At 37.6% G+C, this 24,022-nt stretch overlaps 2 protein-coding genes across 6 annotated transcripts in view; one reads left to right on the forward strand and one right to left on the reverse strand.

Moving 5' to 3' along the window:
- Nucleotides 1-7,527, forward strand: part of LOC129237047 (zinc finger FYVE domain-containing protein 1-like) — a 30,658-nt gene extending 23,131 nt beyond the window's left edge. For 3 of the 4 annotated variants that reach the window (XM_054871437.1, XM_054871438.1, XM_054871439.1), the window contains 5 exons: nucleotides 1,179-1,342; nucleotides 2,548-2,722; nucleotides 2,791-2,983; nucleotides 5,204-5,377; nucleotides 5,459-7,527. In XM_054871437.1, the coding sequence (XP_054727412.1) occupies nucleotides 1,179-1,342; nucleotides 2,548-2,722; nucleotides 2,791-2,983; nucleotides 5,204-5,377; nucleotides 5,459-5,880 (1,128 nt within the window). In that variant the 3' untranslated portion in view covers nucleotides 5,881-7,527. The remainder of the gene's footprint in view (nucleotides 1-1,178; nucleotides 1,343-2,547; nucleotides 2,723-2,790; nucleotides 2,984-5,203; nucleotides 5,378-5,458) is intronic. The other variant, XM_054871440.1, reaches the window with a different exon arrangement.
- A 2,898-nt stretch (nucleotides 7,528-10,425) lies between these two features.
- LOC129237048 (thyroid adenoma-associated protein homolog) lies at nucleotides 10,426-22,872 on the reverse strand. 2 transcript variants are annotated; one of them, XM_054871441.1, is made up of 13 exons: nucleotides 22,616-22,872; nucleotides 22,463-22,533; nucleotides 22,261-22,361; nucleotides 21,870-22,127; nucleotides 20,977-21,797; nucleotides 20,265-20,902; nucleotides 17,747-19,408; nucleotides 17,523-17,666; nucleotides 17,190-17,249; nucleotides 14,904-15,055; nucleotides 14,183-14,839; nucleotides 12,134-12,321; nucleotides 10,426-12,041 (listed from the first exon to the last, which is right to left on the reverse strand). In XM_054871441.1, exons 1-13 carry the CDS (start codon nucleotides 22,722-22,724, stop codon nucleotides 11,701-11,703), a joined length of 5,202 nt encoding a protein of 1,733 aa, XP_054727416.1. In that variant the 5' UTR covers nucleotides 22,725-22,872; the 3' UTR covers nucleotides 10,426-11,700. The 2 variants fall into 2 exon arrangements, with proteins under 2 accessions (XP_054727416.1, XP_054727417.1); XM_054871442.1 differs by lacking the exon at nucleotides 22,616-22,872 and having other exon boundaries at nucleotides 22,261-22,379.
- Between the last annotated feature and the right edge of the window lie 1,150 nt (nucleotides 22,873-24,022).

Here is a 24,022-nt window from a genome sequence, read left to right on the forward strand (position 1 = left end):
CTGCTGGAGTGACAGTCCTTGGCCGGCTATAATATTCGGTAACGTAGAACCGACTGTCGTGGAACCGACCTACACCGTACAAAGAGGTGAGTGGAAACGTGGCCAAAATAGCATTAGTTTGAATCTTTAAAAAATATCAAAATGGGGTTGAAGTTATGCAATTCAATTATGTTTATTAATGAATTTACAAGAAAATCTAAGATGCCTCGCCACCCAAAAAAATAAACAGAATTTGCAAAGCTTTTTGGAGCTGCTGAATATTTTAATTAAATATGCACTCTTGTACATTCAAATTTAACTTTTTTATTTTACTTTCAATGAAATTTCGGGCGCTTCCTCCAAATTTACCGTACTGTTAGGCTCTAATGAAGTGCTACAACAACAACAAATGCGATATGGTGGGGGAAAGTTGGCAGGCTGTTCGAAAATATCGAGCGTTCCGAAAGTTATAATATGATCAGCTTCAATTGCAAGCTGCCCTCGAAAGTACTTTGACTTAAGTAAATTAATAATCGCGCATGAAAAAAATAATCATAGAAAAAAAAATTATTAAAAATCAACTATTGTGCACTAAATTTTTGTTTTTTATTCTGATTAAAAATTTTTCCAATTTTTTTCAAAGTTGGAAACTTAGATTTATTTGATATTTGTTGTAGAATATTTTTTATAAGTTTGAAATTTTCATGAAAATTTGTTAAATTTTTATAAGGAAGCTTAGATTTCTATGATATTTGGTGTTTAATAAGCTACTTAAAAAAATTAAAAAATAAAAATTATTAAATTTAATAAATAAATATATATAATAAAATAAAATTAAAATTAAATAATATAATAAATAAAAATTATAATATATTCTTTTTAATTCTGATTAAAAATTTTGAAATTTTGATGAAAATTTTTATAAATTTTTTTTAAAGTTTGAAATTTAGATTTATATGATATTTGTTGTAAAATGAGCTATATTTTTAATAAGGTTGAAAATTATTCGAATTTTCATAAGAAAGCTTTGATTTATTGGATATTTGTTGTAAAATAAACTACATAAAAAAATTAAAAAATAAAAATTATAATATGAAAAAATTATGAAAATTATTAAATCAATTAATATTTAAATATTTTTTCTGGTTCGAAATAAAAGGATCAGTAATATTTTTTATTTCTATATTTTTCTTTCTCAGAACGTCGTTTCATTTGGCACACAAGCAAGGAACGATAGCTCCTGGTCCGGACTCGCTAAATATGCCTGGAAAGGTGGCGTTATCGATTGTCCAAGTTGTGGAGAAATTTACAGATCACGCCAGTATTGGTATGGCAACAAGTCCCCGGAAGAGACATCTGTCAGGTAAAATAATTTAACAGATAAAATGTATAATTAAAAATATTTATTAAAATTCTTATTAAGTTGGTTGAAAAAGAGATTAGTGAACGACTCAGTGCAAGAAACCTAGGTTAGGTTAGGTTGAAGCGGGTGTCCACTATGGGGCATACTCAGGTTCATAGCCCATTGTACTTGTCTTTATTTTCCCTAAAATCGGTGTGTACTTTTAAAAGCTACTTTACAAGAAACCTAGAAAATAAATATATGAAACTTTTAACAAGCTGGAGAGAGAGTTTGCCCGTGATGACTTACAGATGCTTGCTAAGAAAAATCATTCATTAGATGTATGCAGTTATTTTCAAAGCTAAACAAATATATTTATAGTTATGTACAGTACTGAGAGAAAAAAACGATATATGTATGTATGTATATGTGTGAGCTTGCTAAGAAAATTGTGAACAAAAAGCAAGAAAATGGTAATTTTTCGCACAGAGCTTTTAACCCCCTTGTCTATAACCAACTTTTTCGACATTGTTCTATAACCGGGGTACCCGGGTACCCTCCTTATATAAAATGCGTATTTAGTGGTACCCACGGTTTTTTTTTATTGTTAATATAGGTATAATTGAAAGATCTGTAGCTACTTGAACAAGTACAGTATTTTTCAGATATTTTTTCTTTGGTCTATTCTTATAACGTGGGCGGCCGCCGTAGCCGAATGGGTTGGTGCGTGATTACCATTCGGAATTCACTGAGAGGTCGTTGGTTCGAATCTCGGTGAAAGCAAAATTAATAAAAACATTTTTCTAATAGCGGTCGCCCTCGGCAGGCAATGGCAAACCTCCGAGTGTATTTCTGCCATGAAAAAGCTCCTCATAAAAATATCTGCCGTTCGGAGTCGGCTTGAAACTGTAGGTCCCTCCATTTGTGGAACAACATCAAGACGCACACCACAAATAGGAGGAGGAGCTCGGCCAAATACCTAACAGAAGTGTACGCGCCAATCATTTATTTTTTATTTATTCTTATAACGTACCGGCTTTTCAGATAGTCGCACACTCCCCTACAAATGGTAGGCAGATGTGCGACTCCAGATGTGGGAAAACTCCCAAACTTGTTTTTGTATTGTATTTTAATTCTCTTGGAATGTGAGATAAACATAAATTTCGCGATAACTCTAATTATTAAAATTTCACATCTCAATACTAAATTTTTGCCTTCAATTACAGATCTATTATTGTTCACGTTTGGGAACCGAAAGGTCCCACACACTCGGCACAAATGGTACTGGATAAGATGTCAACGCTTGGCGAAGCACTACCAAAATTCCATCCGAATGCTGTAACCGGTTGGTTAGCCGATTGGGTCGCACCCAGCTATTGGAAACCAAACAGTGAAATTATTGTAAATATAAAAATAGAATAAAAGTCACATTTTATGAATTAATTTTATTAATATATTCTTTTTTGCAGAGCTGCCATGCATGCAAGAAAATATTCGAAAATACTGGTTTGCATAAGCATCACTGCCGCGGCTGTGGCGAAGGTTTTTGTCATGCATGTAGTCAAAAACAGATACCAGTGCCAGCGCGCGGCTGGGAAGAGCCAGTGCGTGTGTGTAATGCCTGCTATGCGCTGTTGCAAAAAGAGCCAAATGCAGTGCCGGGTAAGAAATGGGCACAAATAACCGGAAGATGAACTCAATAATTTTATTTAACCTTATAGATACATAATTAAAAACGAAATTATTCACCCAAAAAGAGCGCAAAGGACACGCTACCTAGCGTGAACGAAAATTGTAAAAGAAATTTTATTTGAATGATATTTTGAACATATTTTCCTTTATGAAAGTTTTCGAATTTAGTTTTCATACCCAACTACAGACTATTTTTCACACAACAGACGTATTACATTTTCCGTCAATCTCAAAGCGATGATTTAAGATTTGATTCATCCGTGGTAAAAAAAAAAATCCACTAAAAATATTTGTAACCGACTTGTTGTTGTTGCAGCAGCATAAACATTCCCCATATATATATATGAGGAATGCTGCTGAAGTGACAGTCCTTCGCCAAATATAAATCCGGGTCGTTCCGATTAAGTACAGGGTGAACGATATGACATGACAACAACACACTGCAGTTCAATATATTGTTTATAAGCCATCAAAAACATTTGCGTCTCAGTTTTGTTGAATTTTTTTTTTCTGTGATGGAATTCAAACGTAATAGTGTGATTGCGTTATATTTGGCTGGAAAATCACAACCAGCCATTGTTCGTGAGCTCAGTCACCTCAAAGTGAATAAAATGTTTGTGTATCGCACTATAAAACGTTACAATGATACTAGTAGCATTGCAAAACGCTATGGAGGTGGACCAAAAAAACCGCAACAACGCCAGAAATGGTTCGTAAAGTGAAGGCACATCTTGAACGAAATCCACGTCGCAGTGGAAGAAAAAGGCCAAAGAACTGAAAATATCGCAAGACAGCATTCGACGCATATTGAAAAATGAGCTCAAGGTCAAGGCTTACAAGTTCCAAAAAGCACACGATCTTTCACCCCAGCAAAAAAAAGTTCGGTGCGAAAGAGCAAAGGAGTTGTTGCGCTAACATTGTGTTTTCTGATGAAAAAAATTTCCCAATTGAGCAGTTCATAAACACTCAAAACGATCGTGTTTACTTGACCGAACGCTCATACGAGAATTTGAGCCTACGTATGGCCGCTCGAAGCAATTTCCCATCGCAAGTAATATTTTGGGCCGCAGTGACCGCTGATGGACGCTCTCCTATCGTTTTTATCGAGCCTCGTGTCAAAGTGAATGCGACTTATTATCGGGAAAATGTTTTAGAAGCTTTAGAGCCGTGGACACGCAAACATTTCGGTCGTAGACCATGGACGTTCCAACAGGACTCGTCACCGTCTCATAAAGCTCGTGTGAACCAAGAATGGTTAAAAAATAATGTTCCACACTTCATTTCGCCCACAGCATAGCTTTCGAATTCGCCAGACGCAAATCCGATGGATTATTCCATCTGGTCCATTTTGGAGAGCAAGATGAGGACTAAAAAATATGCCAGTATGCATGCATGCAACTCACTTTTTGACCGTTTGAAGGCTATAGTCGAGGCAAAAGGTGGTCATATCGTGCTAAAGTGAGTATATGTGAAATCAATAAAAACTAATTTCACACAAAAAAGTTATGGTGTTTCATATCGTTCACCCTATATAACTGACTGTCGTGGAAACGTATAACCCACTTGTAATAGACTTCTGTGTGATGGATGAACGAGTCATCACGAAAAGAGAGATCATACAAGAGGAGCGTTGCATTAACCAATCTTCTTAAGGACATAAAAGAAATTTTTTTGGTCATGTTGTTAGTAGACTTGAAGCTAAGGCTGTTGTTGTTGTAGCAGCATACACATTCCCCATACATGGACAGGGAATGCTGCTGAAGTGACAAGTCCTTGACTGGATAGAAATCCGAGTCATTCCGGTAACGTAGAACTAACTAACTGTGGTCGGAATGTTGAAGCTAATTCAATGCGCTCCCAGAAGAGCCAATGCCCTCTCTCCTATTCATTTGCAATTGCACAAAAGATTCACCAATTTTTTTTTTTTTTTTTTTAATGCCGGAGTGATGCTTATTAGCGTGATGTAAATCCGGATCGTTCCGTTGGCGTAAGCCCGACTGTCGTGAAAACTTTTCAATATTCAAAAAGCTGGCTAAAATTCTTCACGCGCACATTTATTTCTACTACAATTTTTCTTTTCGTTTCTGCAATTTAATTTCGTATTTTTAATTTTAATTAATCTTCACCCAACATATTTTCTAAAAAAAAAAATATATATATATATATGTATACAAATTTCTTATTGTACAGCAAATACAACCGAAGCATTTAATCATACCAATTCCAATTCAAATTCAAATCCAAATAATAATATCACAGGCCCACCAACGACTGAACAAGCTGACATAAGTGTACGCAAAATAGGTGAGGTAATCATCAATCCGTTGGGCAGCATAACCAAAGGAGCTTATGAATTTACCAAAGGTATATTTAGAATTTGTGTACAAATCAATAATTCGAACCGTCATTTTTTAATTATATTCCTTTTTTTTTGTCAACCGCTAGGAATCATCAAGGACACCGCTCGCCCAGGCTACTGGGTATCCGATAAGAAAGTATCAACTTGCTACATCTGTGAGACACTCTTCGGCACCGCTGAAGAGTTGGTCATTGCAAAAACAAAAGGTGTGCGTAGTAGCACGAGTAGCGCCGCAACAAAAACACAAGAAAATATTGCAAACGGTAATGTGGCGGAGAGTAGCACTAGCGCCATATCGAATACAACTTCAGAGATTGGCGATTGTCTACGTCATCACTGTCGACGCTGCGGTCAAATGGTATGCGAGCGCTGCTCACAACAACGTCAGACTGTGCCCGAGCGTGGCTGGAATGAACCAGTGCGTGTCTGTGATAAGTGTGCCGATCTGAAGCAGTGCGATGGGCAGACAGCCAGTGGGAGTAGTAATGCCAATGGCAAAAAAGAATGAATGTATATGCAACATTTCATGTGTCGAGTCTGAGGTTGCATTTAAAAACTGCGTGAGAGAAGAAGTCCGATGAAATTTTCGCATTTTTTTTGTTTTTGTTTCCTTTTTTATTTGGACTAAAAAACAACGAAAATAATAATCTCTCATAAAATTTCCATTTCTACATTTTTAAATTGATATCCATTTATACATATACAGTGTATTCTAAAACTATGCATGCATATACATACATATAAATATGAAGCGTGTAAGCGTTGACCTTTGATATTACAAACAAAAACCAAAAAAAAAAAAATTGCTTTTCGGATACCTTTTCTTTTAAATTTGGGAAGTCTTCATTTCGATTTCGCGGTTATACAAATTTTGTTAACGGTACAAAATAAGACTGTTAGAGGCACAAAATAAAATTAAGGCTTGGAAAAGTGAAAAAAGTGGAATGCATAGTAAATTTAACATAAAATTTTTATACATACATACATCTAGAATAGAAATTTCGTATTTGACTTTTTTCAAAATTACTTCTTTCTTACTGTTGTATGTCTACTTAAGTATATATACGCTTCATATTAAAAATTGGTTTAATTTACAAAGGAGAATGATTGTGATACTTGGTAAGAGTTTATATGTAGATATGTAGATGAATATGTATATATTGCATTTTGAAATGCTGATTTTTTTCCCACAATCTACTTACTGTTTAGTACTACGATAAGTGGTATGTAAAACGTGCATATGCACTCTCAGCGTCAAGAAAAGGGTGTACCGTATATTGATAAGCTTTGACTATTTATTTATTTATTTTGTAATTAATTTTTTTTTTTTGTTCATACTACAACAAGAACCATATGAAGCAAAGTTTTGAAGTTTGTATAAACCTTAAAAAAATCGGCAAATTTGCATCGAAATTTCAAACTTTTTACTCGGAAATTTTTCTGAAAATTCCGAGTATTCAATTTTATAGATCATCGAATCTTTTTAAAGTGCAGGTCGCAAATGGTTGAAAAATCTAATTGATTTGTCAAACTTTATATAAAATTTGTAAACTTTCGTCATATTTTCATCAAATCTTCAAACATTTTAAACAAAATGAGAAGTAGACGTTGAACGCTGAAAATGCGCAAGATCGCGACCGAAAAACATTCTCAAAAATCTGTGTGATTTTTAACCTACTTGAAATTTAGTGAGCTATAAAATGGCATACTTGAAATTTTTTCAAAAATTCTGCTTAAAAAGTTTGAAATTTTGATGAAAATTTTGTGAATTTTTATAGATTTCATACAAAGTTTGAAACTTTTCATTATATGGCTTTTGTAGTAGTATGAACTATGTTTTCGTATAAAATTAAAAATTAATAAATAGTCAAAACTTCTCAATATTTGGTGTGCACTTTCTGTCGACGTTGAATGTTGTGTATGTATGTAATGTTATTTGTTTGGCTAAAGCTCTACATAGCTGCAAATAGCTGTATATTCATACATACATACGCATAACAAAATTATAAAATTAAAAAAAAAAAATGTTTATACGATACTTTTATTAAAATGTTATGTTAATTTATGTAGTTAAAAATTGAAAGCAAATAATTCAATTGATTGTAAGATGAAATGAAAACTTGTCATGTATTTTAATAAATTTGTTTGCCTGAAAGTACGCTTCTAATATACATTTATACTTGCATGTGCATATGTTTGTGTGCTCTACATGGAACAGATGTTTGTCGAAACCGTAAGACTGACGGCAATCAAACTGTCCCTCTTACCAAACAAAAACAAAAAAAGTGTCTGTTACTACTCAAGTGAACGTAAGCAAAATACCAAACAAATATGGAAAATGAGTCAAAGCGAGCTTTTTATACCCAACGCAAATACTTTGCTAGCCATAACTTTACTTTTATACGCACACAGGCAATTATGTTGCCTGGAGAATAGTAAACGCGATCTACAAATGCTACGGCGTATTTTCGCAGTTAAACAGATCTACTTTTGGTAGAGTAATTGTGTATGCGAGAAAAGGAGATAGCTCTTAAAGGTTGTTGTTGTTGTTGTAGCAGTTCACTAGACCCTGTCTGTGCGATGTAGTCCCCAATCGTCGTAGGCCCAGGAGAGGTGCTGTTTCGACAGGTTGGATCCAGAGGAAGAGAGGTGCTAGGTGAGTGACTTCAAAAGGACAGGTGAATAGGGGGTTAGATGTCGTGTGGTATACCTTCACATGCTAGACGTATATTGGATATGTCAGGGTCGATTCTAATAGGGGTTTGACTGCTACAATATTCAAAATGTAATTGAGGCAAAATGAAGCTCTTCGTCTGCAATGGGTGGTGGTTGTAGTCCGATAACAGTATTCGACGATTGAGAGTTCAGGAAGTTGGTGAGCGTCTCCCAATGAATGTCGTCTAATCTCTGTCCGATCCAGTAGTTGCAGTCGTGTTTGGCCCTGAAATCTTGTCAGTGTAGTCGAAGAGATGTCTTCTGACTCACCTGGGAGGTGGCTCAGGCTCTAGGCAAATGTCTACAAGGGTGATTCCTACGGCAATACCCAAGTGTGCTCCATGACCGGGAGGCATCCCGTGGCACCCGTCCTGGTAGTAGTGTTTCTTAAGTAAGTAGTCAAATACGGACTAGAACTACGGTAAGATCCAAATTGGTATTTTGAACTAGTGAACTATGAACTTGCGCCTACTTCCACCACCACAACGTTCATGACCCTCCTGTCTTCAAAGGAAGAGTGGGAACGGAACGATTTATGACACGGCGAGTCCATTCTTATATGCACATATGATTTAGAGCTCGAGGGTAAGGTGGGTGTATTTCCCGATTATCTGGAGATTGCATGCCCGAATGAAATGCTTCTCTTTCATATTAACCATAACAGTATTAACTGCAGCCTTCAGAGAAAGAATGGTGTTATGAGGATGCTTATCAGCTTCGCGCTCAACTACGCCCCATACGTAGTACTCCAAAGGATTAAGATCTCGGGAGTTAGGTGCCCATAAGTACGGTGCTATGTGGTCATGGAAATCCTAACTTGTATCGCATTCTCACTGAAAGATTTATGGACTGTCTTTGCGTACACTATCAATTCAGGATTTCACTACCACCTCTAGAGCTCACTCAAAATCTATGAGTAAAGTAAAGTGTGGCGGGATGACCTTTCATTTGTTGCTCACAACACCTAAAACCAAAACAGTACCTGGAGACTTCGTGTGCATGACAACAGGAACCTCTGTATGATTGGCACATAGCCATCCGTCATTCTGGTAATATCTGCGCCAAAGTCTGTTACAACCTCGAAATCATAAATGTTAACAGTGACTCTACAAGACTGTCATCATGCCCGTCCTAACGTATGGCGCAGAAGCTTGGACGATGACAACATCCGATGAAGCGACGCTTGGAGTGTTCGAGAGAAAGATTCTGCGTAAAATTTTTGGACCTTTGCACGTTGGCAACGGCGAATATCGCAGACGATGGAACGATGAGCTGTATGAGCTTTACGACGACATAGACATAGCGCAGCGAATAAAGATCCAGCGGCTACGTTGGCTGGGTCATGTCGTCCGAATGGATACAAACGCTCCGGCTTTAAAAGTATTCGATGCGGTACCAGCTGGTGGTAGCAGAGGAAGAGGGCGGCCTCCTCTGCGTTGGAAAGATCAGGTGGAGAAGGACTTGGCTTCACTTGGTGTGTCCAACTGGCGCCGGTTAGCACGAGAAAGAAACGAGTGGCGCGCTTTGTTAAACTCGGCCAAAATCGCGTAAGCGGTTATAGCGCCAATTAAGAAGAGAAGACGTGGGTGCCGATACGCGAGTGCGCCGACTGTTCGTTTGATGACAGGAGGTACTTCGTTTTGTCCTCGGTCACCACCAGACCCATTCGCTTTGCCTCGTTTTGATCTTGATCAAAATATTGTTCAGCAGAAAAAAACCATCATATCTCAGGGGATTCATGGTGTTTAAGAAGTTTTGTTTAAAAGGCGTTTTGATCGGATAACTCGCTTTTCTTGTGTTTGCTCCGACTTAAATTTTCTTCTGCGCATAACGTAGGATTTATACCGGAAATTTTCATACACAACTCGACAGAAACATGAAGCTCTCTCCCAAGGACTCTCGTTGATATTGACGGGTCGAAGAAATTCTGCAAATCGAACAGTGTCACAACTCGTATTTCTTCAGTTTCGCAACAGATTCGGCATCGCCGCCTGATGCTACCAATTCACGGCCAGCCTTATGAACGAAAGAACGGGCGCACTTAAGAAAATTAGAGATTTCTAAATCGGCGTAATTTACACATATAGCACGATAACGGGCATGTCTTTTAATTTCTTGAGTTTAGTTGCAGTGCTTCATGTCTTATCTGGAAAAGAGCAAAAAGAAAAATAGTGGGTGTGGGAAGTTGTAACTCCTCAAATGCGTACAATCATCCTACACCTTGCTGGGAAACATGTTTAGAACATACATACATACATACAATTCTTTTTTTATTCGGTAAACCGGCTCAAAACCTTTGCAAAGTATGTTGCGGCTTTTTTAGTGAAAACAAAAACTGTTTCCAATGCACATTTGGTAAATATCTTTATTTTCGTCTTATACAATTAAATTCAGGAAGTTGTTTTTTCTTCATTTTCATAGAAGCTCAAGAGTATTTGATTATGTAGCTAGAGGCAGTATACATTTATAGAAAAAATATATATTAATGTGGGGGTGGGGGGATGTGGGAAATTATAAATTATTAAAGTAAAAGTAATTGCGCGCTTTAAAAGAAAGGAATCTAATTTTGCTATTTAATCTATAATTCAAAAAAATTTTTTTTGAGATACTAAAGTTTACATTTTTCAATTAGTTCTGATTTTTTTTTTATGTATTAAGTGAAATAAAACAAAGAAATGCAATATTTAATATTGATTGCTATTTGATTTTATAGCTTACCACAAGACATAAGGAAGATTTGGTTTCATTTAATTTTTCAGATTTTGAAACAAACCAAAAAAATGTATCATATTATATGCACCGTTTATTTTCTTCTTAAGCTACTTTTATCCTTATCTGCGAGCAACATTCGAAAGCAAATTTGAATTGTTAAGTAATTTTTATTCCATACCGATGTCTCGAAAAATCTTACATACACTATAGTTTTTAAGTTATTTGATTTCAAAATTTGTAAAATTTACCAAGAATTCTCCTATTTTGGTTATTTCAACAAGCAGAAGTGCTGCCAGACATCTTATAAATAAACAATATAAAACATTTTAGATGGGTATGGGTCGCGCGCAATTATGAATGTATTTTAAGACGTAGCCTTATTGTGGTGCAGACATCAAAAAATTTCACACCACAAATCTGGCATATTTTTAGGATTAGCATCTAGCAAGCAACGCTTAATAACTAGATAAATACTCGTAAATAATGAGCGTTCTACTAAACTAAAAAAATATGCAAAATTCTTCGATTCAATATAGCCGCGAAGCTTAAACTATAAATCCTACTTTCTATTTACTATTTACAAAATAAGCGCCAATAAATTACAAATAATAAATAATAATTCAACGCACATGAAAACGATGTCAAGTTATTTGTTTCAAGGCGTACGTTTTACACACTTCACTACTACTAGAGGCAGTCTAAAAATACTTAAAAAAAATACATTTTCGTTAATAATATGCGTGTATAAAAACTAGCACTCTTTGCTGCTGTTTAGCATTAGAACTAACTACGTATCTAGCTAAATTAACGTCATAAACGCTATCACTTGTTTGAACTCTGTATGTAGTCTAGACATGAATTAATTTTTGTTGGTATGCCAAAAAACAAAAACCAAGCTTAATTAAAGTTGCTTTGTCTTCTCTATGTAACTCAGTATTTTTGGACGTGATTTAAATGTGCCTTTGAATATGACAGCCGCATCGATTATCGCCTTTTGTGGTTCGGCATAGACATTCGCTTCATGTTTCTCGAAAACTTCTAAATCACCTGCCGTCGAAGAGCCACTATTGCTACTATTCGCCGAACTATTGCTATCGTCATCTGTGCTAATGCCCAAGCTTAGCGTTTCGTTGATGAGTTTGAAAATGTCTAAAATGTAATTATCATCGGCACGCATCGCTTCAAGTTTATCCGCTGTGGATTGCAGAAAGAGTCGCTGCGCCATGGTCGCGATAACGTTTGCTAAGAGGAGACAACGATGGTGAAGGCGAAAAGAAAAATAGATTATTATTATAATTTTTTTTCTAATTAATTAATATGCATCCTATACATACTTAATCCAATACTCTCGGGTAAGTTCGTTAAGACGACTTTGGCTGTAAAATCACGTATCTCGCTGTCATCATCCATTAGTAGCGCCAATGTAAGGCCAATATATAAGCGTAGAAAGGATAATCTCTTCTTCTCCAAAGCTTTATAAAAATGTACAGCTATGTGCGACAAAATTTTTGCGGCCTTCAATCTGGAAATGGAAAAGAGCATTTTTTTAGGTGCTTAGGTGCTTAAAAATTTGGTAACTTTAGATGCTCCTATGAGCTAAATCGTTAACTCTTCATTCCTAAACTAGTCAAAACGAATTGTCGTATACTAGGCTGTTCAATAAGTTATGCGGTTCGATTGGAAAAACAGAATTTTATGGTTGAAAATACACTTTATTATTCAGTATAGTCTCCCTGAACATCAATGCACTTGTTCCAACGAGATTCCAATTTATGAATTTAATTGCTAAAGTGAGAATCTGGAAGGGCTGCAAAATACGCTTGCACAGCTGTTATGACCTCATCACTTGATGAAAACCGCTTTCCACGCACGCATTTTTTTAGGGCTGGAAACATATGGAAATCGCTAGCGTCCAAATCTGGTGAATACGGTGAATGCTCCAACAATTCGAATTTTGATTCATGGATTTTAACTATTGTCAAAATGCTCTTGTGACACGGTGCATTGTCCTGATGGAAAAGAATTTTTTTCTTTTGCAAGCTGAGTATATTTTTTGCACGAATTTTCTTCCTTCAGCTGGTCTAATATTCAGAATTTATTGTTTTACCAGTTTGCATATAATCCACACACAAAATTCCTTTCGCATTCCAAAAAACTGATGCTGACACCTTCTTGGCCGATTTCTACATACGAACTCGTTTCGGCGCCAAAGAACCAGGTTCACAACACTCTTTAGCTTCTTGTTTTGATTTAGGATCATGATGAAAGGGCCAAGTCTCATCCATAGTAATGAATCGATGCACAAAATTCACTTTAACACTCTAAATGTTGCCGAGAAAATCACATTCCAATTTATTTTCGATCCATTGTTAGCGACTGCGGCACCGGTTGTGCACACAGCTTTCTGCAACCCAATACTTCAGTAAAAATATTGCTTACACTACCCAGTGAGATGCCTAGGGCTTCTACTAAATCTCCTTCAATCACTCGACGTTTTTCCAATTCGATATCGTGTATTTTTTCTACGATTTCTGGTGCTCTCGTTGTTTTTGGACATTCTTGACGTGGATCGACTTCAGGGCTTGTACGACCACGTTTGAATTCAGCAACCCATCTTTCTACTGTACTAATTGATGGCATGGATGTACGTACCTCCCCTACATTTTTGTGAAAAAACATGAAGACGCACGCCACAAATAGGAGGAGGATTTCAGCCAAACACCTAATAGAAGTGTACGTGCCAATTATTTATTAATTTAATTGATGGCAAAAAGTCCTTATACACTTTCAACATAAAAAATAAATAAATGATTGGCGCTTACACTCTTTCTCCTCCTCCTATTTGTGGAGTGCGTCTTGAATTTGTTCCACAAATAAAAGGGCCTGCAGTTTTACGTCGACTCCGAACGGCAAATAACTTTTATGAAGAGCTTTTGAAATACACTCGGAGGTTTGCCATTGCCTGAAGACGGGCGACCGCTATTACTTTTTCTATCATTTTTGGCGTTTGATGTACGGAAATTCGAAGCTACGCATTTCCGAATGCTAGCACATTCGGCTACGGCGGCCAACATACGTCGCTACTAAATGGCTTGTAAACAAAGAGTGAATTGACAGATTGAATTGAAACTTCACATGCGTTCATGTGAAGAGTGCACCAATTAAGGCGCATTCATTAAATGTGGTGGCACTAGACCAACAACAGTGTTTTGTACGTTTGATTGATTGTCAAACAAATCATTGGCAGAATAGAAAACAAAAAAAATAAAAATTTGGCTAGTAGCAATGCAATCTCTTATCGCACCGCAATACTTATTGAAAAACCTTGTATAAATGCTTTATTTGCGATTTTTCATTTTTTTTTTTTGTTTTTCTTTGCTCACCTCAAACAATCGGGATTCGATGCTTGCGCTATTTCCAACAAATACTCCAGACATGATTGTGAAATCTTTGAATCTACGCCACCTTGATTAAGCACCGCACGTTCTACGCACATCGTCAGCGCCGATTTAACATCAGCCGGATGCTTTTTAGACTCGTTCAGCAATTGATTTAGCGTAAAATCAAAATGATCCATTGAACTCAGTATTGCATACGCTTTCATCACACACTCCGGATAGAAGACATCCTTTTTGAGCACATCTTTTAATATACCATGTAAAACTTTACTCCGACGCAACTCTATGGCCAACTTTTCGCGTATTTCAGGTGCTAAAGTCTGTACAAACCACTGCTCTTCATTCGATATTTCAAACTCAGCCACATCCAATTCGCCAACCTTTAACAGCAACAATATAATATTAAGGCACACTTCCGCCTGTTCTAGTGGCATTGAGGCATGTGTAAGTGGTAGGCAAAGCAAATAGTTGGAGATTGCGCCGTATGGAAGTGTTAAGCGTAGCGTGTGTAAATTGTAAATATAGAAAGATTTGTGCAGCACCGGATAGTAAGAACTCAGTTCGGGAATTTGTAGCTCCAAGTGGGAGGTGTAGTAGAGCAAACCTGCTATAGTTTCCTGTGAGTAGTTGAGGTTCGAGTGGCTGCAAGGCATTGATAGAAAACAATTAAAAAGTTAATTCAATATATTTAACATGATTGACTTACTTTTGTAAAATCTCTAAGAAAATATCCATAATTAATTTTAGTATGATGGCATTTTTTATTTGCGTTTTTCCTTGAAAAGAAATCAATGTGTGTACAATATCGCCGACTAGCTCAGCATCAGGTAGCTTGTGCGCTTTTAGTAACATGTAAATCTGAATAGAGGAAGAAAATAGGTTATTTGTATTATTTTTTTTTTACTTGTTCACTCCTCTCGGGAGCATAGGGCCTCGACAACACTTAGTCTTGCGTTGGTTTCGTTAATCTATTTTCGTTTCTGACAGGGTAGGTGATTAGCCTGCCGCTACCAGTCCTAAGTAGTGGGAATGCCCACCTGTCGTTGCTTAGGAACAACGCCTTCTTACTGTTTTGAGCGCCATCTGCGTTTCACATTTTTTTGGCAGAAGGATCACACAGATGGTTGAGGACTTTGCTAAATTTGGGGTGTCAGCGCTATTACCGCGGTTGCCCGCTTCCTCTTGCTGGCGCCACTGATGCAATATAAAACTGTGTGTTTTTCTTTGTTTTGTTTGTTTTAGCAGTCACAATGCAAATAATGCGCTGACTATTGTGCGGGAGTAAGGATGGAAAGGATAAGGTTTTGGGGTTGAGGAATGAGATTGTTTTTTTTTAGTAACAGGGAGTTCTCTTCATTAATTAAAATGAGTTAATTTCCGCTTTTCAAATTAAATTAAACTCCTACTTTTTTTCAGATGCAAAATGACTTCTCGATAAGGTCGCATAGACTTTAGTTAAAAAAAATAATAAAATAAAATAAAATAAAAACTTAATTAAACTCAGTTCAAAATATAACTCAGTTCAAAATATAATAATACAGATAAGTAATATTCCATCGGACTATATAAACTAAAATAGGAAGTAGCTGCCGATATAACGTTTCTGTGAGCACTCCCAGGAGACTCCAATGCACCTTCTCTTTGAATGCAGCGCTATAGCGCGGAGAACGTTGAGACATTTCGGCCATGTGCAGCCAGAAGAGAGGCACATACGTCCAACGCAGCTCTAGCTTAGTTTAAGGGGAACTGGCTAACTATAATGAGGGAACTGGATCTGGATGAGTAGAGGGAACATCTAAAATCTAACATCTCAATCGAATAACTGAATAGACGAGTACAGTTTTATAAAGAAAAAGTTTTATAAAGAAGGGCTTGTGGATTTTCATCCCGTAAATAAAAAAAAAAAGGTTATCAGATTGTGGTTATTTTTCCAGGGGGAGTTTTTGACACGTCACGTGTGAGTACTGTTAAAACAACAACAACAACTGCTAAACTAACTACATAATTTTTTCCAGTATTGATTCATCTCTTTCTTTTCATCGTGGAAAAATTTACGCTTCAACGTTTACAAATCGTACGATTGTATTACGAAAATCGACGCGCTGTGCTCATCGCGCACTCAGACTAACTTATGGTGTACGTGACCGTCCTACAGGACGCACTATTCGGCAAACCATCGGCAAAATTGAGAATAATTTTACATTATTGCAGGATACTCGACCGATTAGACCACAATGAAGAGGATATTGCGGCTGTATAAAAGAGTTTTGCCGAAGACCCAGAAGAATCCATTCGGCGTCAATCTCAACAACTTGGCCTATCTTTGGGCACTAATTGGACGATTTTACGCAAAGATATTGGTTCGAAAGTTTATAAAATACAACCAGTCCAAGATATGAAGCTGGCCGATCTACCAAAGCGTCCGTCGTTAGGCTCTTGAAAAACTTGTCAAATATGCAATGAGGACCATTTTTGGCTTAAGGCCTACGTCAAAAAGCAAAATTGCCGTATTTGGGCTGAAGAGCAACCGGAAACCATGCAAGAACAGCCATTACAGCCATTGAAAACAACGGTTTGGTGCGGCCTATGGGATGGAGGAATCATCGGCCCATTTTTCTTCAAAGACGAGGCCGGCCCCAATGTAACAGTGAATGACAAACGATATCGCGCCATGATAAACGATTTTACTGCGTCGTTGTTTCGGTGAGCAATTTATCTCTCGTCTGGGATCAATGGTTTGACCGAGCTCCTCCTCCTATTTGTGGCCTACGTCTTGATTTTGTTTCAAAACTGGAGGGACCTACAGTTTCAAGCCGGCTCCGAACGGCAGATATTTTTTCATGACAAAAATACACTCGGAGGTTTGCCATTGCCTGCCGAGCGCAGAGAGCCCTACACCAAGAACTCTTGATTCAGCAGCATTCCACAAACATGTATGGGGAGTGTTTATGCTGTTACAACAACAACTTCTTTATATTATTATTCCAATTACCTGTATTAGTTGCCCATGTAATATGTTCAAATTCAAAGTGTTAGGACTATCGGCCGCTATCTGCGAATAAAAAAGAAAGAAATGATGGGTAAGAACTATGATGAAATTGTGTTAGCCCCATATAAAAGTTCACTAATAAATGAACAGTGCAATGCGACACTTTGACTCAACATAACAAATGCCTAGTTTGAAGCTATTTATTCGTGTGCAAAATCGTTTCTAACCTAGAAGTTAAAAAAAAAAAATTCGCGAAATAGGAAAAATGTAAAAAATGCCACATTTCTTGTAGTCGAACTCAGAGCGTATTTTTTATGCACTTTTATTAATACGCACCAAAACTTCAGCAGACATCCTCAATATTGTGGCCGGTATTGCATCTATGGAGATAAGCGCTACCACTGCTTTGGCCGCTAGGTAACGCGTTTGCATTTCAGGACAACTGGCACAACTCGAAATATACGGAATAAACTCGGTTAACTGCAAGAAAATACCAACAAATTTAATTTAAATATTATTAAGTATTTATTTCATTAATTCCAAGACACTTTCAAGCCCACCTTTAAACTCGATTCCGTACCCTCCAGCGCTGACGGATACAGCCGGCTAAATATAAGCAACAGTGAATGCAATTTATGAGCCTTCTGTTGTTTTTGCACCAAGTCGCTTGCTTCGCGAAGCTGCGCAAGGAAGAAATCATAAAGTTTGGGATAGCGCATAAAGAAAACACGTCCGGTCATTTTGTTGCGCACATTTAAATTCTCCGAATCACGCGTGCGTTGCACACCGAAAATTCGAGTGATGAGCGCCGAAAAGAGCAAAGTGGCAGAATTTTTTTCCGACCATGTTTCTGCCTCGTAACCGCGTATGGCACACATGACGCCGTCGCATACATACTCCACCACAGCTTCGTTCAGATCCGTACAACGGAAGAGCGCGCGCAATATGTTCATGGCATGCGTACGTGACTCGGCGCTGCGTTCACGTGAGGCACACAACTGCAGCAGATGTACCATGCAATAGTAGAGCGACTTTGTCGAGCCAACTTGTAATTCGGACGTGATAAGAGCCTGCACCATAAATGGCACACCAGCACTGCGACGTGTGGCGCAAATTTTTTCATTTAGTTGTTCATCTTTCGATATGATTGTGAGCAGATCACGCAACCATTGCATGGGAAGGGAATTCAAATCGACCACCTCTAAGCGCCAAAGGCGGCAACAAAGTTTTGAGAAGCCCACATAGGCTTGTTCGAAGGCACCACGGTGCTTTGTTTCGGCTAGCAGCTGCTTAAAATGTTCGGCAATTTCGAGTAGCTGTTCTTTGGTGATGAGAAACTGTTCGGTCAGCTTACTAAACTGTAACGGTGAACGCGATACGATATCACCGAGTAACAAAGAGACTTCCTTAACGGTACGCCAAGCGCATAGTAACACCATTTGTGGTGTAGTCTTAACATTCGACAAATCTGATTTCGCTAGTTTCGAAGAAAGTATTTTGCAGCTGGCGCCGGTGTTCTCTTTCTCGTTAGTCGTCGGTTCCTCGCCATACTCGGCGGGCAATTTACTGAAATCATTCGGCAAATGCCCTTCAGGTGATGAGCTATTCACTACTGGCGAAACTATCGTTGTCAGCTCCTTGCATACTACAATCAACTCAGCAATAACAATGCGCCAGGGAATCTCTTTTGCCAGTAATTTAAAATCTAATGTCTTTAACAAATGTCTTATTGCAAATAAAATGCCGTATAACGGATTGAATTTAGCCGCTTGAAGCAGGCTTTCTTTTGCCAATTTAAGTCCAGCTTTCAGTTCCTGCAACAACCAGCGTAGCGCCGCATAGTAGATGGCATTGTAGTTGGTTGGTTCGTATTTGCCAAAGCTACCGATATGTTCATAACGTTCGCAATAAAACTCCAATTGATATGAGCCGGTTACAGAATCGATTGGACGGACCGAGGTCAAAAGAGTGCAGATATGTGATAAACTGATATTTAATTTATGCTCCTGTATGAGATTGGAATTCAAACGTTGCTCGATGACTTTCAAAATATTCACTGCTAGTTCTTTATTGGCTTCGTATGAGTCTGAAAGCATTTCAGCTAACACTTTAACGGTATCTTTTGGTAGTATGTCATTAAATGGGATGCCACAATTACTTGAGATCTGTACACTCTGCTGCAACAGCTGTAGACATATTGAGCGGCGGCTGAAGTTAGCGCCCTAAAAGAGAGAGTATTTATACATACAAACTGAGGATACATACAAATGTTAGATTTTAATAAATACGTTATTGAAAAACATGAATTGCAATTCTCCTCAAAAATACAAAAAACCCATGCCAAAAAACAAACATCGTTCAAATAATAGGCTTCTATTCGCTATGCTCGATTAATTTAACGAAAAGTATTCCTATGAAAGCAACAACAAAGTTATCGAGTAAGATACGCCACTAGCGAGTATGGCTATACCTCAAAAAACTGGTAAAACTCACTATTTTACAAACAAATGTAATTTTGGGCAGATCTATTCCAGCCCTGCCAAGATATGCTTATTTATACCAGTTGCTTCATCTATTCGCCACTTGCTAACTCTTGACAAAAAGAAGAGGCCTAATAATTGATATTAGCCATCAAATTTCGACTTGGTAACAAAAAAAAACATTATATTGACTAGTAAACAAAAAACAATCGGAATTTTCTATAGCATCCAAAGCGAATCTGTTAAAGGAAGTATCGGTAGATCAACTGATTTGTTTTTTTTTTTTCTTCCGCAGTCCCCAGGTGGCAGTCACCACAGAATGAAACAAGGCGAATTCATTTTTTGTTTTCTACTTTGACGTAACAATCAAACGTTCAAAACATTATTGTTGGTCTAGTGCCACCACCTTTAATGACTGCGCCTTGCTCGTTCCCTCGACAGTCGGTTCTACGTAATCGGAACGACCCTACTTTATATCCGGTCAAGGACTGTCATTTCAGCAGCATTCTCCGTATTTGTATGGGGAATGCTTATGTTACTACAACAACAACAATAACAATAATGCTCCTTGTTAGCCTCTAAAGGAATTGCTACTCACCTGAAACAGATTTGCCACAAATTTTTTAATAATATCTCGCAAAAACTTCAGGTGCATCGGCGCATCATCGCCAATACCACCGCCTTTTCGCTTAGCGCCAATTGCTTTGGCCGGTTTATAATCCTTCATCGTTTTGAATAAATTCAATTCACAGCGTAGTAAAGCTTTGGTAAACAATGCCAACATCTTTTGGCGCGTTGCTGGACTTTGACAATTCGAATTGTATTCCAAGAAGTTAAGCAAGTTTTCACATTCCACTATCGTCAATGGCTCAGTGGTCTTATTTGTTTCCACCAAGAGGCGCAATGCCATGATACGTGTTTCGTCGAAAATCGAAAGTATACTCTGTATGAGATTAAGCTCGAATTGCTTCATAATTTCATTGAAATCCTCAACTTTAATTCCTGCTTTGCGTACTGCCGTTAGCGCCGATAATTTTGTGCTGATTGGTATTCGGGGGTCGTTATGCTTAATGATATGTTGCACAATTTTGGGTTCACAATTAACTGCTTTTACAATTAACATTTCGGTATCACCCAAACGAGCATCGTTGAAGATAGCAACTGCAAGCAGGTATTCAACCCAAAGACCAACCCACATGTCGTAGTTCAACTCCTTATAGCTGGCATACATAAGCGCTTTAAAAATACATACATATATAATTTGTTATGTGCGAAATTTTATGGTTCTATAATTCTTTATTTCTACTTACTCTCAAACAAATTATTCACCATGAAATCTCGTCCAAGCTGTTCGGCGAATACCGTTTCAAACAGCTCAGGACAATTATGTATTATGGCATCCGCCCCCACAATGGCTGTAGCCTGCTTCAATACCGCACATTTCATTGAAAGCGATAGGCGCTCAGAATTACAGGCATCATAGATTTTTTGTATGAGGAAATCAAATTTAATTTTCTTTGCAGCTGCGACTGTATTGCGCAGCATATCGCGACACAAATGCCGCACACTATCCATATGATGTTCCAAATAACCAAATGTGAATATTAAAAGCTTTCGCAATATCAGCTTGGCATCATCTGTGGACGGGGCTTGAGCCTTTAACTCAAAATTTAACAAAATTTTTGAGATCTGATAAAGTGCACGCGTGGCGCAAAGTAATATGTGTGATACCGTCGCATTAGCATTGGCGATTTCGTCTATCTTGCTACAAATGTCACGTATGTCAGCAGATATTTCGTGAAAGTCATGTTGATCAAAAGTGTTTACGATGCCCACACAAAGTGTAATCTCGTTAGGATTTTTGGTTAGCTTAACTTTTTGTATGAAGGCCTCGTAATTGGCATTCAATTTGGCATTGTGAGCCAAAAGAATACCACAATTAGTGCGCGGATCCATTGGCATTTCGTCGTCTAGTACGATTTGGTTACACAGTGCACTTAACTGTTTAAGCGTGTCAGTGTGTGCATCCCTGAGTTTGGTACCATGTTCTTGTATGCAACACAGAAGTAGACGTACAGCGTTGTGCACATAGAGATAATATTCATTGAGTACGGAAGGCGAGCTGAGCACGCTAAAACAGATTGGAAAGAAAATTATAATTATAATAATTTTATTATTTTTTCTTAGTAGGTATACCCCATACCCCAATTCGGTGAGATACTTCTGTACGGCTGCGCAGAGAAAAGGAAATATCTCGTCTATGCTTTGTTGAAATGCCCTCCGACCACATTCGAAATTTTCAAAGCATCCATTCATCGAAGTAACGGTAAAGTTCCATACGCTACTCTCGGTCTCTGCTCTGGTTTCCTCTACCAATCGCTGTAATGTTTGCGACAATGCGTTTTTAATAGATGATTCATCTGTGTCACCTGTTCCCACTTGCGCAGCTGTAATTAAAAGCCTGTTGGAAAGGAGAAAATATTGATTTTAGCTGCACAATCATACGTTGCTGAGATCAGCATTTTTTAATGCAATGTTTAGTATGTACGTGCATACATACATAAGTCACGCAAGCCTTGCACCTCGGTACTTACTTTACAATTTGATTACGCACTGGATGCTTAAGCGGGCAATGGAAGCATAAGTCTGCCAGAAATTGTAGCGCTTGCATATCATGACTAAGGTTTTTGAATGTCTAACCAAGTAAAAATTACTAAAACACATTTTTTATAGCAGATATATATGTAGCGGCAGCAACAACTACTATTGCACCCACCTCTCACCAACAACACTTACGTTTTTAACCGCCGCCACCTGCTCCGGTATAGATTTGGCGTACTTTAATTCCAGACAGTAGCTTACCTCGGCTGTTTTTTAAACAAATATTAAGTAACATTAATCATCCTAAGCATGTAGATACAATTTATTTAGTTCATGCTTGAAACTCACAGCTTTCGTAGTGTTTGGGCAACGTGACCAGCGCTGCGCGCAGCTCCGCATTTTTCTTAATATTCTCTGAAGTTTTCACCGTTGACACACGTAAATTTAAAGAATTCATTGCAGATTTTCCACTTATTTTACATTTATACCTGATTTATTGTTTAATTTTTTGCTAAAATCTTAAACATTAATAAGTATACCGATCCAAAAAACTAATAATATTCCAACCGCCAACAAGGCGAATGAGCAACCTATAACCGCAATAACGGAACCGACAGCTGTGCTGACAATGTTGCGAATCCTATAGTTGTTACCCGGTTTTTAGTTCAGATTAATATTCCCATGCTTTGGCAAGAAGCGGCAGCACTCGTGCAAGAGTCAGCTGTTGATTGGAGAGCTGCCAACATCTCGACATATACATAAATTACTGTAGACATACATTTTCTTGCAATAAAATATTTTTTTCTAAATATATATACGTATATATTCTATTATCTTTCCTTCCAGATCGTTTTTTAGAATTTTGCTTCGGTTTATTTCGTGAAGTTGACATAATGTGTGCAGTCCTTCAAATGCGTTATAAGAAGTTGGCAGGGCTGGAGTTTAGAACAGTGCCGATCTTGGAATTTCTGGCAAACTATAATGTTTTTTTTAATGAAACTTGGTGGAGATGTTAGTGAGGTGTTAAGTAACACTCTTTATAACTTTAAATTAATCGGGAAATAATAATTTTTTAATTATTTACATTCAAAATGCCCTTGGGAACATCAGTATAATTTGCCACATTACACTCTATATTTTTTAACATTTCACTATAAATCACCAAATATACACTCACACGCGTGTTTGTACCGATTTTTATGCTAATATTCTAATTATATCTATTAAAATTAAATGCAAATTCATTTCCCTATGCAATCACATTCCAATTTTAAGCGCGAACAAGAAGAAGTTGGAATTACAACAGTATGGTGTTGCCGGATGCCTACAAATGAAAACAAAAATTAAGTACTTGAGTTTAGTGTTAATGATGGGAATGGGGGTTATTGTGCCTGCTTACTACATACACGCATATGACGTTTTAATTTTGGGTTCAATGGTTTTAATACGGAAAGGAGTTTTACGCAAAAATACTGTGCATTGCGTAGCCGGAGTTGGACTGATGAGGGTTATTTTTTTGAAGTGCGGCCGAAGGCCGCCCACGCGAAAAGGAGTTTAACGCAAAAATACTGTGGATTGCGTAGCCGGAGTTGGACTGATGAGGGTAATTTTTTTGAAGTGCGGCCGAAGGCCGCCCACGCGAAAAGGAGTTCTACGCAAAAATACTGTGGATTGCGTAGCCGGAGTTGGACTGATGAGGGTTATTTTGTTGAAGCGCGGCCGAAGGCCGCCCATGCGAAAAGGAGTTCTACGCAA

The sequence above is a fragment of the Anastrepha obliqua genome, chromosome 2, assembly GCF_027943255.1.
Source record: "Anastrepha obliqua isolate idAnaObli1 chromosome 2, idAnaObli1_1.0, whole genome shotgun sequence".
NCBI lineage: Eukaryota > Metazoa > Arthropoda > Insecta > Diptera > Tephritidae > Anastrepha > Anastrepha obliqua.